The sequence below is a fragment of the Chanodichthys erythropterus genome, chromosome 6, assembly GCF_024489055.1.
Source record: "Chanodichthys erythropterus isolate Z2021 chromosome 6, ASM2448905v1, whole genome shotgun sequence".
NCBI classification, from domain to species: domain Eukaryota; kingdom Metazoa; phylum Chordata; class Actinopteri; order Cypriniformes; family Xenocyprididae; genus Chanodichthys; species Chanodichthys erythropterus.
Genome location: NC_090226.1, coordinates 34599262 through 34614692, shown reverse-complemented (window position 1 = coordinate 34614692; position 15431 = coordinate 34599262). Strand labels below are relative to the sequence as shown.

The 15431-nt window shown below is 38.9% G+C and overlaps 1 protein-coding gene across 1 annotated transcript in view; it reads right to left on the bottom strand.

Moving 5' to 3' along the window:
* iars1 (isoleucyl-tRNA synthetase 1) overlaps positions 1–7059 on the bottom strand; it is a 95101-nt gene extending 88042 nt beyond the window's left edge. Inside the window, exons 1-3 of the mRNA XM_067388770.1 lie at positions 7000–7059; positions 4515–4638; positions 2812–2968 (exon numbers count right to left, since the gene is read on the bottom strand). Coding sequence (XP_067244871.1) covers positions 2812–2968; positions 4515–4633 — 276 coding nt within the window. The 5' untranslated portion in view covers positions 4634–4638; positions 7000–7059. The remainder of the gene's footprint in view (positions 1–2811; positions 2969–4514; positions 4639–6999) is intronic.
* Positions 7060–15431: the final 8372 nt, after the last annotated feature.

The window sequence follows — 15431 nt, the reverse complement described above, 5'->3', positions numbered from 1 at the left end:
TTAGAATACAATGAACCAATCAGAACCCAGTTTAGGTCAGATAGCTGCTATTTTTTTCTATGTATAAACTGTTTATATAATAAAATATGTTTTCGTAGTTTGTGTTGTCCCTTATCAGTGCAAAATGATCAAAAAATGAAAAAGGATTAATGCCAATATCAAATAATAGCAGTGATTGGGAACTTGAACAATAAGAGTGAATAAAACTTCCATAGACAAATCCAAATTAAACCCTGCGGCTCGTGACGACACATTGATGTCCTAAGACACGAAACGATCGGTTTGTGCGAGAAACCGAACATTATTTATATAATTTTTTACCACTAATACACCACTATGTCCAACTCCGTTCAGCTTCCGGCTAGTGAGGTCTGATCGCGCTCTGACAACGGAAGTGATGTCTAGCACTCATTGAAGTATATGGGCGAGACATCACTTCCGTCATCACAACGCGTTTTTTGACCTCACTAACAGGAAGCTGAACGGAGTTGGACATAGTGGTGTATTAGTGGTAAAAATTATATAAATAATGTTCGGTTTCTCGCACAAACCGATCGTTTCGTATCTTAGGACATCAATGTGTCGTCACGAGCCGCAGGGTTTAATTTGGATTTGTCTATGGAAGTTTTATTTACTGTTATAGTTGAAGTTCCCATCTACTGCTATTATTCGACTGACAGACGGCAGCGGTTGCAGTTAAAAATCATAATTTGCGTTCGACTGCAGAAAAAAAGTCACCTACATCTTGGATGCGCTGGGGGTAAGCAGATAAACATCACATTTTCATTTTTGGGTGAACTATCCCTTTAAGATGTAGTATTAAGGTGCATTCACGCGGCCTTGTAATTCCTGTAGTTACGAGATTCTAGCTTGTAAAAAGCGTTCACGTCCTCGTAGAGCTCATAATTACAGCTTGTAAGCTGGGAGTTTTCTGAAAGCTCCCAGATATACCACGTGGGCGTGCTGTACCTGTACCACCTGACAGCTGTAGATTAATTTAGGTGTTGACAGTGCTGCCATGGAAACGCATAATTCCCAGTTCAAGGACCAAAAGGACGTGAACAGCTCCGAATATAACGTCACGTGTTGTCATTTCAAGATTCCGGTAAATACGAGGTGACGTGAACGCAGCTTTAAACTGCTAACAGTGATTGTAAATTAATTGCCTAAGTTACATTATTAGCTAACTACATTTACATCTCTAAATTGTAATGTTGACATGCATTCTCTGTAAAGCTGCTTTGAAACGATATGTATTGTGAAAAGCGCTATACAAATAAATGTGAATTGAATAGTATGACCCACTAGAACAGGGGTACTCAACAGGCGGCCCGTCAGGATTAAATTTGTGGCCCGCATGACGCTAAATATGAATGTATTTTTTTATTATAATTTGGTTAAAAATTAGTGTGAATATTCGATTTTTATGCGCCGTACACTGCGCATGACACACATTTAGTCATCTTCACAGAAAGTGCATGGTGTACGCGCGCAGCTCTTTTTTCTTCTAACCGCAACGAACAATGTACGGCACTTTGCACGTGTGCTTTGAATAGTTTTTGCACTAATTTAGTTTAATTGTCCACAAGATGTCAGCACAGAAAAGGGCCATTCACAGTCTGCAAAGAAATGGAGAAGACGGAATAACAGTAACAATTAACAAACTCAATAGCCTCCCGTGGTGATGTATATTAATAATAATAATAATAATAATATTGATGACACCTTTGTAAAGCGACCCTGAGTATAAAAGCATTAAAAATGTGCAATGGAGTATAAAAAGTAAAAATCAGCCAGTTAGCAACAGCCAAACATGAAATTACTTGTGAAAACAGACTTTTCACTAGGAATAAGCACTTCTTTTCATCAGTTCTTGTTAAGTTTATTTGCACAAGAATGTTTTTCTTTTATGCATTTTGTCATTGTTTTTTCGTACTCTGAGTATGAATGCATTTTTGCATTACGAATACAGCAAGACAAACTATTATTATTTTTTTTTAAATGGCATTAAAAACACTTTAAAATAGGACAACCATTATAGGACTAGTAAGACTTATAAACTTGTAAATACCCAGTAAAACTATAAATATTGCCTTAAGTAGGCCTAAATAAAAGTCTTACGATAAAAATTGTAATTTGTGGCCCTTTTATGTGGATTAAATGCGGCTTCCGAACTTGAGTACCCCTGCACTAGAAGTTAGTCATTCAGTCATACTTTTCGGTATCAAATTAGGCCAATCTACGTTTTTACGTAATGAATTTAAAAAGTTATAAATAGTCTTAAAGAAAGAAAAAAAAGATGTCTAACTTGTAAGACTAGTCTTAGCAGCTGCTGGTGTAGACAGACAAATTGTTTATCGCTGGTATCTTATCGCGTCGGTTAAGGACACCGAGTCGATTCAAACTCCTGATTGTGTGGATTCCTACTGAAATGACTGGATTTTGTTGAACAACAGTAAATGTGAAAACGCTCTTTATGCAATCACACTCCGCATAGCAACACAATGTACAGCTAAAAATCCAAAATCCTTTTTAAATGAAAAATATAAATACATTTTGGCTACTGGCTAACTATTGCTGAGGCCCGTTATTATTACCAAGATATTTTGGTCAAGCTACTTGTTTGTTAGCATGACTGGAATACATAAAGTGCCATGGATTACATTACTGTACATTTTCAATCATTTTTTTTCTAAGCGCACCAATGCACGTGACCACATTATAAAAGTTTGAGATGGGCTGTTCTGATGTGTATGATGGGCCTCATCTTTCACTGCTGGACTGAAGCGAGTGACGGTGTGCGATTCTCACCACAGGCAGGCCGTGACAGTCCCAGCCGAAGCGCCGGTCCACGTGGAAGCCGTTCTGATGGGCAAACCTGGTCACGATGTCCTTGATGGTTCCGGCCAGGATGTGGCCATAGTGAGGCAGACCGGTAGCAAAGGGCGGCCCGTCATAGAACGTGAACCTGACAAACAAATCAGAGACACCTAAATGTATTAGACATGAGGTCACATCACTGTAATCACATGCTTTGACATATACAGTAATGGTCCGACACACACAAAGCACTGCGTCACTGGTCAAGGATTTACAAGACTCATTTCTAGCCAATTGAATATTTCATAGCTGAGTGAGACACAGAAAAATTTACATATTTATGTGAAATGCATGTACATTTATCCATGTGTAAAATGTTTAAAGACCCCTGTGGTGAAAATCAAGTGTTTAATGTTGTTTATGGTGTTTTTAATATGCTTTACCATGATCAGTAAACACCATTGTTGAGTGTTTTCTCCTTAAAAGAAAGGCGAGCCAAAGACAGACTCGGTTTGAAATCGCCTTGTTACCAATCACTTCAACGTGTGATCATCAATGAGTGGATCTCTGAGCTGGTGCGAGTGAGTGGAGGCGGGGCTTATTTGCATATTCATAGCACCACAGGCAAGGGTGTAGAGTTACATTCAAGCTATTTTAAGGCAAGGGAAAAACATTCAAATGTGTCATTTTGGTGATCAAAGAGGAGTTTTAAAGGATAAAATTATTGACTACAGGGGACTTTAAAAGTTTGGGGTCAGAAATTAATGCTTTTATACAGAAAGGACACATTAAACAGACAGTAAAGACGTTAAAAATGATACAAAAGATTAAATGCTGCTCTTTTGAACTTTCTATTCATCAAAGAATCCAGAAAAATAAAATGAATAACGTCGCTGTTTCTGAAGCAATTAAACTTACAGCTTTATTGTTAGTAGGGAGACACTGAACAGACAGTTAACTCACACACATCTCTCTCTCTCTCGATCAATAATTCAAATAAACACTATAATTCATTCATTCATTCAAATAAATGAAACCTTACTGCACAACTTTATCTCTGTTTCTGAATTAAAGCAGAGAGAATGCTAGATCTAACGAACCGGAACTGATGAAAATAACTGTAAATGTTATTCTTCCACTCAAATATTGCGGTGCAAATATCCATCAATGCAGGTAAACGATCATAGTATAAGCAGGATAATCCACAGCTAGCTGTGCATTAATCCATATGAATGCACTCCACATCGTGCATTTGCGCAGCTAGCCATGGATTATATCTTACATATATAAACATCAAGGCATGAATTATTATAAAAACAATTGTTACAAACGTACACTTCGGGGTAAGATGTGTCAGTGGCTCAGCTAATAGCACCAGTGAACTTTACTTCTGAATGCAGGAAATATGTTTGCAAAAGATATTCTAATATTAAACCTTTTCCAGGCTGCTTTGTGAAGATGTAAATGATGTGTTAGAAATGTTCACAAACAACCCAATGCCTCAACTTACCCCATGATGACACAACTCAATCTAAGATATTCAGCTGACACAGCAGTTCTGCTTTACTTCTTCCTGTCTAGACCACAACTCTAAGTGGCACAGCTTACCCTACTTTACGCTATTCACTACACAAACCGTGAGCACCGTGACGGTACAGTGACCCAGTGCGTGTGTGTGACCTGTGCAGTGTCACCTGGGCCGGTTCTTGGACTGCTTCAGACACTCCTGGAAACAGTCCTTCTGCTCCCAGAGCTGCAGGATTCGCTCCTCCTCCGTGGGGAAGTGGATGGATTCTGGCACGGCTTCCACCATTCTGACTGAGAACACAACAAACACAATCCAATCACACAATTCATTACCAATAGCTCTATAGAAGTTATTTTCAGATTGAACTTCTTTATTTCCAGCAAAACATTTAAACACCAAAGAAATCGAAATTCTTGTTTTGTTATGGAATACTGCAGTGTTTATTCTAAATGATGATTTATCATTATTGTGTTAAATTCATGTTCCTCATAATCTTGAATCAGAATATCTTCCTTTTGCAGCATCTCTTCTCATCTCTAATGATGAGGGCGGGGCAACCTGTCACTCACATGAGATCCACCAATAGCAAACCACAACCATCCAATCAATTCCCCACAGACAAAATCAAGCCCCGCCGTACATTTGTTCTTGTTTGGGAAGCGTTTCACTTGGATATACGTCACAATAGGGAAGAAAAAACTTGCGAAAACTCTTCATATGACTTTAATATACAGTGCAGAAGTCATATGAACCACTGTTAAGATGTTTTTTTATGGTACATTGACATCCTTTTCAAGCATTAAATCTTCATTCACTGTGGTTACATTGAAAAGAAAGACAGTCATATGAGTTTTGGATAATGATTACAGGAATATGGGTGAAATCTTTCAAGTTGTTGGTAGTTTTTTCTTTGTGAGTGTGTTTTTTATTTTATTAAATAACTTTTTAATAGCTACACAAGTCAACAAGACTTGCATTTAAAGAGAAAGCACATAACCATTCTGATTTGGTGTTCAGTTTCACTTTCATTTGACCTGCTATCTGTACAACAAGAACAAAAATAAAACAATTACTGTAAATGGACGTTAGAGCTGCATGATTAATCATGATCTCGATTCAAACACACATGATCCACTAATTTGAAAGTAAAATGCAGAGCCACACCAGCATTCATCCAGTCAATTTAAAATAAAAAGAGCTGGAGGCCTGCGCCCGGGTGACACCAGTATTACCGGTGTTGTCACATGTCGATTAACCGGTGGGAGCATTTCCTCACCATCACATCCCTAGACTGCAGCAATTAACATTTCATCAGAACCTCTAGTAAATTACATATTTTGTTTAGTTCAGAATCATGATCTCTATTTGAAACAAAAAAGCATCGTGCAGCTCACAGGTTGTTTTATACGGTGCATAATTTGACATCTTTACCATATTTTTATTATTCTCAGGTTAAGTAAGTTGAATCTGACCTAAATTATAAGCACTTTAAAATACTTACAATCGAACAGAGGACTTCACCACAGTCTGTTCTGACTCAACGTCATAAATCAATGCCTCGGGAGGCAGACTCTCTTATAAAAATAGAAGTCAATTTATTGATTACAGTTCGTTTCTCTAGCAGTGTAACTATTCTACAAAAACTCTATATAAATTAAAGTACAAATATAAAAAAAAAAAAAAGTTTAATCAAGGCAATTCCAGAGATGGTTGAGATGCCGGAGACGCTCTTCAGGTGTTCACAAAGCAGCTTCTGATGTCACTGTGTTCGTCACGGATATTTAAAGATAAATTAGTGACCTCCCCATATGAGGTCATCCAGACTAGGAACGCCCCCTTTAAAAAGGCCTGTTTTATGTGTTCACTTTTCATGCTCCACTAAATGTTTTTTTACTCTACTTTGAGCATAAATAATTCATCTGATATGTAGAAAAATCTCATCCTTATCTTTTTGACCTCAAATTTAACTCTGTACAGCCACTTCTGCACACACACATTATATATATATATAAATATAAATATATAAATATATATATATATATATATATATATATATATATATGTGTGTGTGTGTGTGTGTGCGTGTGTGCAACACTTGCAACTACCAGAATAATACTAAGACATTATATAAATGTTATATTCATTGTATTATAGATACAATGTAACAGTTACATCATTGCCCATATAAGGCTTTTCCAGTAATAATAAAGCATTAGATATAATATATTACCTAAATACGTCAAATAATGAGGCAGAGTAATTGTATTTTTATGCATATTATTATACAACAGTTCATTAACATTTAAATGACTAAAGCAACAAAACTGTTGTTGAAACATTATTAATAACATGAGCACTGCTGGAGGAACAGAGCATATATATCTCAAACATACACCATAAAGTGTTTGTAATTAACGGATGTAAAGCACTTTATGGACATTATGAAGCTGTTTTGAAGTGTAAATAAACAGCAGCTTCTCCATCACAATCTGTCATCACACACACGCGCACGAGCGCGCGCTCGCCTCTACAGTCGCAGTTCGCCGGTGTTATGATCGTGTTTCTCTATATATGTGATCCATAAACACAGATCAGTGAGTTTGTGTGTTTAATGAGTGTGTGTGTAAGTTCTGAATGAAGATGAGACTCACATGCGGACCCTCAGCCGGTGAGCAGAGACAGCGGAAATGATGCAACTGAGCGAAAGCCCGAGCGGCGCCGGACATCATGCAAGAAACTCTTTTCATAATAAAAGTCTCTATGGAAAGACTTCTTTAATGATTCGTCAGGCTTTAGATGTTAAAGAAATGTTTTTTATGTGCAATGCAGCATGATATTTATTCCTGTATTATATATATATATATATATATATATATATATATATATATATATATATATATATATATATATATATATATATATATATATATTTTTTTTTTTTTTTTTTTTTTTTTTTTCCCGGCAATTAATTCACAGTTTAACTCATCTACTTCATTTAAACTTTGTCTTAAAGAGCACAGTCTTTGATGTAACGTACTGTTCTTTGAAAACTTTAGATAAAAAAAGATTCAAGATTTAGTTAAAATCATATTAAAATCTCTCTTTGAATATTTATATTATCGAAATCAACTGAAATAGAAATTAAAATGTATCCGTTCGTTCGTTCATTCCTTCATCTATTTGCATACTGAATGCATATTATGATTATATCATATGAATATGAAGGTTATCAATCTGGCACGCTGTTTCTATTTCTAGATTATCACTAGCCTATTACAATTCGTGGGATGACAAAATTAAAATGTATTAAACGTATTAAACAAATTTACCTATTAAATTTATTTTACTTAATAAAACAGTCTATAATAAAACACTGGAAAATATCATCAATGTCTGTAAAATAAGTTAATTAGGCATATTAATTTTTGCCTAAACAGCTCCAAAAAAGATTGCACCCATCAAACATGTAATATTCTAGCAGTATGTCCTCCATATCTGATACTGCTCTGACCTTTCTTGGCATTAAAGGATTAGTTCACTTTCAAATTAAATTTTCCTGATAATTTACTCTCCCCTATTTCATCCAAGATGTTCATGTCTTTATTTCTTCAGTGGAAAAGAAATTAAGGTTTTTTAATGAAAACATTCCAGGATTTTTCTCCTAATAGTGGACTTCAATGGACTCCAAACGGTTGAAGGTCAAAATTACAGTTTCAATGCAGCTTCAAAGAGCTTTAAATGATCCCAGACGAGGAATAAGAGTCTTATCTAGAGAAACCATCACTAGTTTTCTAAAAAAAATATAGTATATGCTTTATATAAACAAATGATTGCCTTGCACATGCTTCCACTTTCCGTATTCTTCAAAAAGCGTATGCTGTATGTCCCACGCCTTCCCTATTCTACTTACGGAACGAACGTGGCGCCAGTTCTGTTTTTTCCATAGTTCGCTTTGGGAAACGCACCCCTTTATGTTTGATGCTCAACTTGTTTCAAGATTTTGTATTACAGGTGTGAAATGATGACACTATTGATAAAGCACACCTTTAGCATCCCAAAAAAAGTGCTCAGATAGCATGGTGACATTGATACAATGTTGAGTTTTGATCATCCAAGCTATCATTTTGGTTGAGATTGACATTTCAATGTTTAAAGTGTGTTGGATCAGCATTGAAATTTTGATGAAAGCCGAAAGCACACGAGTGGAGACAGAGACTTTGAACGAACAGTGATTTGAAGTTGATGAACACATGATTCTGCAGAACACTAGTGGATGTTTCTCAATCAATTCATGATGGGTGTTTTCACTTGCTTTACCTGATTTGCTCTAATCCACTGGGGGTTTGGTTTAGTGGTGGACCCTCATGATTTTAGGCTTCTCTGAGATGCATCAGCGCTGTGCAGACTGATCGGCGTATGGAGACCAGGCGAATCCTTATGCTTTTGAATCATTCTCGTGGTACTTTGTCATATGCCTTCTAGCAATTCTAGTTTGAAAATGGTAAACACAGATTTTGGTTTTGTACAGTGCAAATGAGTACACCCCCTTTGAAAAGTAACATTTTAAACAATATCTCATTGAACACAAAAACAATTTCCAAAATGTTGACAAGACTAAGTTTTATATAACATCTGTTTAACTTATAACATGAAAGTAAGGTTAATAATATAACTTAGATTACACATTTTTCAGTTTTACTCAAATTAGGGTGATGCAAAATGAGTACACCCCACAACAAAAACTACTACATCTAGTACTTTGTATGGCCTCCATGATTTTTAATGACAGCACCAAGTCTTCTAGGCATGGAATGAACAAGTTGGCGACATTTTGCAACATCTTTTTCCATTCTTCAAGAATGAGCTCTTTTAGAGACTGGATGCTGGATGGAGAGAGATGCTCAACTCGTCTCTTCAGAATTCCCCACAGGTGTTCAGATCAAGAGCCACTGAATCACTTTCTCCCTGTTCTTCTTCAGAAATCCAACAGATGTGTGTTTAGGATCATTGTCATGTTGGAAAAGTGCATGACGACCAAGTGCACGGAGTGATGGTAGCATCTTCTCTTTCAGTATAGAGCAGTACATCTGTGAATTCATGATGCATCAATGAAACGACACCAGCAGCACTCATGCAGCCCCACATAAGGACACTGACACCACCATGTTTCACTGTGCCTTTCTTTGTGTTCCTCACCTTTGCAACGCCATACAGTTTTGAAGCCGTCAGTTCCAAAAACATTTATCTTGGTCTCATCACTCCAGACTATAGAGTCCCAGTAGTCTTCATCTTTGTCAGCATGGGCCCTGGCAAACTCTAGACGGGCTTTTTTGTCCATGGGCTTTAGGAGAGGTGTCTCTTGTGGACGGCACCCATGATGTCATTCCTCTGCAGTGTACGCCGTATTGTGTCACGGGAAATAGTCTCCCCAGTTTGGCTTTCTACTTCTTTAGCCGATTTTCTTCAACCTTTCTCATCAGAAGATGCTCCTGTCGAGGTGCTAACTTCCGTGAGTGACCTGGACGTCTCTGTGAGATGGTTGTAGTTCCATCTTTTTAAAATTTTTGTACCACTTTTGCTAGTTTCCTGACTGATAAGTAAAGCTTTGCTGATCTTCTTGTAGCCTTCATCTTTCTGGTGTAAAGAAATGATTTTCTTTCTCAGGTCTTGTGACATTTCTCTTCCATGTGGTGCCATTGCTGACAGTAAGAAATGGGGTTTTAACACTCTTTTATATTTAACTGTCTGCTGGACACCTGTGAATAATTAGACCCACCTGTGGTTGAATTCTTGTTAAATTAGACATTTGTAGTCTAAAATTTAGCTTTGCTCCAGAGACTTTCAGTGGGGTGTACTCACTTTTGCATCGCCCTAATTTGAGTAAAACTGATTTTTTTTTTCTCTAACTTATATTATTAACCTGACTTTCATGTTATAAGTTAAACAGATATTATATAAAACGTATTCTTGTCAACAATTTGGAAATTGTTTTTGAGAAAACACAGGTGCATCCTATACAGTAGTGTTGTCGTTGATTCACCTGACTTCTCTGGGTTTTTAGTGTTTGTTATTTGCATTTGATTTATTGTTACTAAATCTAATAAGATTTATTTAAAAAGGGTTATTAAAGTGAATTCATTTTCTAAATTCTTAAAAAGTGCACACATCATTCTTCAGTAATATTTATTAGGAATTTTATGATTAAAATTCCAACAACATTTCTTAAAGCAAGTGACATGAACATCAGCACGAATATCATACTTTACACATAGCCCATGTATTGCATCTATTACTCAATGCTTGGAGCACCTTGACTTATTTCCATTTAATAGGGATGAAGGCAAATGAGGATGGACAATTAAAAAAAAAGAGAAGCCCCCTCTTGATAAATGTGACATTGATCATTAGTTGTAGTCGATCACCTGACCTTGGATTTGATGCTATCCTTGCCTTATCTCCTGCTCCCTCATTACTGCTTAATCAGGTAATCATTCATATTCCTGAATCTGTATTAAATTTGAGGAATGTAACTGAGCTCCATTCAGTTTAGCCTGTTCCCACTGAAACACAAAAACATGTTTATTAAGAAAGTGATTGATAGGGCTATTCTGTGATATTTAAAATGATTAAGGTCTACATAAGGTGAATCTGCAGCATTAAAGAAATTTTCATTAGCTCTTTTATTCTACAAGATAAACTTGAAAAATTATGCTTCAGGTGTGTTTAATTAGGGCTGGAGATAAACTTGTAATTGTGTTTAGCATATTAATATTCTTGAATGTGATTGTTTGACAACTGAATTGACTTGCTCTTAAGTAACATCATTCTTTCTTTGTCAGATTTCAAGAAACCAAAGGAAAAGAGGCAGTCGTCTGATGCAAGCCATGAACTTGAGCCATTGGACCACCTGCAGTTATAATGACATCTGACTTCTGAAACTAACTGGTTGTAATGCTTTTGTCCTTTTTGCCCCAGTGTTTGAGTTAAAGAATTAAATTTTCTGTCTCTTTTGTCATTGATTGGTTAAACTGTCAAATAAAATGAAGCGACTCAACTGCTGGAAAGGTGTCACTTATTTTTTAAAAGCTTTCCCCGAACTTTGAAATAGTCATACTTTTGTTGACATACCATTGAAGTGTAGCTGAAATATTAATGTTTAAATATTTCAACATTTACTTTAATCAGATCTCAAACTTTATTTTATGTTGACATTTCAGTTGTATTTTCTTTGCACCAAAAGTGATTTAGAATCACCGTAATATTAACATTGATCAAATTATATTTACCAATGATTATTTTTGTAAATTTCAATGTTAATTCAACTTTGGTGATGTAGAAACAATCATAGTGTAATGATGATTCAATGCCATTACCATTGATTTTCACTATTGTTTCAACATTAATTGCGGGTGCAACAGTGATACTGAACCAATGTTAATTCAATGAAATTAGCGTTGATGCATCAACACCGACTCAACATTGTTTCAATGATTATATGCTTCTGAATGCTTTTAGAGGGAAAAGCTGCCCATAACTGCTGGTCTAAGATCGGTTTTCTCCATAATAAAAGAATATTGGTGAAACTCTGGTGTTTTGAGTGGATTCTGAGTTCTGCACGCTCTCAAATCCTCTCATTATAACATGGAATTATGTAAATAGGAGATTCATTGTGCATCAGCTTCACTGATTATAACGTAATAATCCGTAATATTATGATGAAGATGAATAACCACTTTTTAATGATTATAAAAGGTGAGCTTTCTGCCATGCCAAATCCTGCATATAGTATGCTTGCTTTTCTGTTCAAATCAACAGTGGTTTATGAACGTAGAAATAATTTATCATTTATGCTGGGAGGCTGTGCAGTGACACGTCACTGGAGAATATTTCAAAGAAATCTATTTAAATGTTTTAAAAGGGAAGCACATATCCTCATGTTGTTTTTGGTCTATTTCAGTTATATTAGGCCAAGTTCGGTCACTGTCCTGCAGAGTTTAGCTCCAACTTTCCTCAACACACCTGCCTGAAAGTTTATAGTATGCCTAATTAGACCTTGATTAGCTGGTTCAGGTGTGTTTAATTGGGGTTGGAGCTGAATTCTGCAGGACAGTGACTCTCCAGGACTGAGTCTGGACACCCCTGTATTAGGCTAAATCTCTCTAAAAATGCTGGGTTAAAAACAACCTACGTTGGGTTATGTCATGAAAGGGAGGCTCAGGCAGGAGATCCAAGTGCAGCGTTTATTTACAGTGAGGATGGTCGTACAGGCAGAGTTAATCAGGGGCAAACAGGAACAGCAAAGGACAGGCAGGGACGACGTCAGGGTACAGGCGGTAGGTCAAAAGGCAGGCAGATATCGATCATAGAACAGGAAACAATAAACAATCCAGGGGTCCAAAGGTAAGCAGCAGAGAATCAACACGGGAAACAGACAAGGTCGGGAACAGAAAGGCAAACAGGGAAAAACGCTCAGAAATTGCAACATGAATGTTAAACAATACTTCGCGGTGAGGTGGTGTGAGTGGAAGTCCTTTATAGTCCTGATAATGAGCAGCAGCTGGGTGTGGTGATCAGTGTGGTGTGCTAGGGTGGATGTGGCAACAGGTGATTGGTGTGATGTGAACATGTGACTGACAGGGAGGATTGTGGGAAGTGTAGTCCGGGAACTGACAGGAGCAGACGGTGATCGTGACATAATGCCCCCCTCCCGGAAGGCCAGCCTCGCGGCGTAAACAGAACAGCTAGGGAGGGGGGGTGGGTGCATTGGAGATCTAATGGTAGCCGAGAACGGATCTCCAATGCAGGTTCTAGGAACTTGGGCAACCACGGAGGATCAGGAGCCTCGGGCAGCCACGGCGGGTCAGGTGGCTCGGGCAGCCACGGCGGACAGGTGGCTCGGGCAGCCACGGCAGGACAGAGTCCATAGGTGACCCCAGCGGTTCAGAGTCCATAGATGGCCATAGTAGGTCAGGGGCCCTTAACGGCCATGGTTGAGCAGGGTCCCCACCCACAAGCTCCCCACCCTCAGGTACACTGCCCCCCCCAAAAAGTTCTTGGGGATTTCAACGAGGCCCTTCGCAGGTTCGTGGGCAAGGAGTTCGGGTGGCGCCGGCAGAGCGAGGAGCTTGGGTGTAAGAAGGGGAAGAATAGAATGAGCCTTCCTCTTCCTCCTCCTCCTCCTCTTCCGAGGATGAGGCAATGGTTCACCGGTTGGAACGTGTTCAGGAGCAGACTTACTGGCTGAAGCGGGTTCTGGAGCGGACTCAATGGCTGGAACTCCCCTCACATCCTTGAGCACTGCAGGGGCGGCCATCTTGCCCGTGGGCACTGGCAAAGCAGCCATCTTGTCCAGCGCGTCCAGGGTGCTTGAGTCCATAGCAACCGGCGAACTTGAGTGCGTTGCAATAGGCGAACTTGAGAGCGTAGCGGCTGCCGGGCTTAAGTGCGAAGCGACTGTCGGGCTTGAGAACGAAGCGGCCGGCTGACTTGAGTGCGAAGCGGCCACCGGGCTAGAGAGCGAAGCGGCCGGCTGGCTTGAGAATGAAGCGGCTGGTGGATGCTTAGGGATGCCAGCCGCTCGAGCTGAAGTCATCGGCGGATCTGCCACACTGCAACGCAGTCCTCTCCGCTCCCTGACTGATCTAGAGAGGTGACGTGACTCTGGGTGATCAGCGGAGACTTGACTTGATGTTGTTGTGGTAGTAACCGCCATTTTGTGAGTGTCTATAGGCGCGGCGGCCATTACATGACACAGCGAGGTGTCGAAATCCTCAGCAACACCCACAGTAAAGGGAGACCCGCTCAGTTGCAAAGCCAGCTCGATATATTGTTCTAAAGTCCCGTTAATCTCATGTAGTGGCATGACGGAGCTGAGCGGGTCCGATAATCCACCGCGAAAAAATATCATTAAACAGTCCTCACTGAAACAAGTTGATGGTGCCAATTCGATAAAATCCATGACATAATCCTCAATGGGTCTGTCTCCCTGACGGAGACCCATTAACTGGGCAGATGGATTCATCTTGGCGGTGATAGAAACACTCACGGAAGCTGCTGGATCTGTGGCGGTGAAGTATTCTGTCATGAAAGGGAGGCTCAGGCAGGAGATCCAAGTGCAGCGTTTATTTACAGTGAGGATGGTCGTACAGGCAGAGTTAATCAGGGGCAAACAGGAACAGCAAAGGACAGGCAGGGACGACGTCAGGGTACAGGCGGTAGGTCAAAAGGCAGGCAGATATCGATCATAGAACAGGAAACAATAAACAATCCAGGGGTCCAAAGGTAAGCAGCAGAGAATCAACACGGGAAACAGACAAGGTCGGGAACAGAAAGGCAAACAGGGAAAAACGCTCAGAAATTGCAACATGAAAGTTAAACAATACTTCGCGGTGAGGTGGTGTGAGTGGAAGTCCTTTATAGTCCTGATAATGAGCAGCAGCTGGGTGTGGTGATCAGTGTGGTGTGCTAAGGTGGATGTGGCAACAGCTGATTGGTGTGATGTGAACATGTGACTGACAGGGACGATTGTGGGAAGTGTAGTCCGGGAACTGACAGGAGCAGACGGTGATCGTGACAGGTTAAATATGGACAAACCCAGCAGGTTGGGTTAAAGGGCACCTATTATGCCCTCTTTCACAAGTTGTAATTTAAGTCTCTGGTGTGGTCAAGTTTCAGCTTAAAATACCCCACAAATTTGCCCCTATTTGGGGGTGAGCAAAAACATGCCTTTTACTATATTACTATATTGCTGGCTGAAATAAATGGCTGGGTGAAAACAACCCAATCCCTGGGTTTGTCCATATTTAACCCAGCATTTTTTAGAGTGAGAATGTTATTGTTTTGGTGAATGTCTGTTTCTCAGTTCATGTGCCTCCCTATGAAAATGAAATGCAGTACTACACTGTAAAAAATCTAAAGTTGAGAAAACAAAAGTAAGGCAACAAACTTCAGCAGATTTTTGAGTTCTCTCAACTTGTTGTATTCAGTTTATACAACAAAAAGTTGAGAAAACTCAAAACCTCCTACAAAAACAAGTTGAGAACTAAAATCTGCTGAAGTGTTGCCTTAAACATTTAAGTTTCCT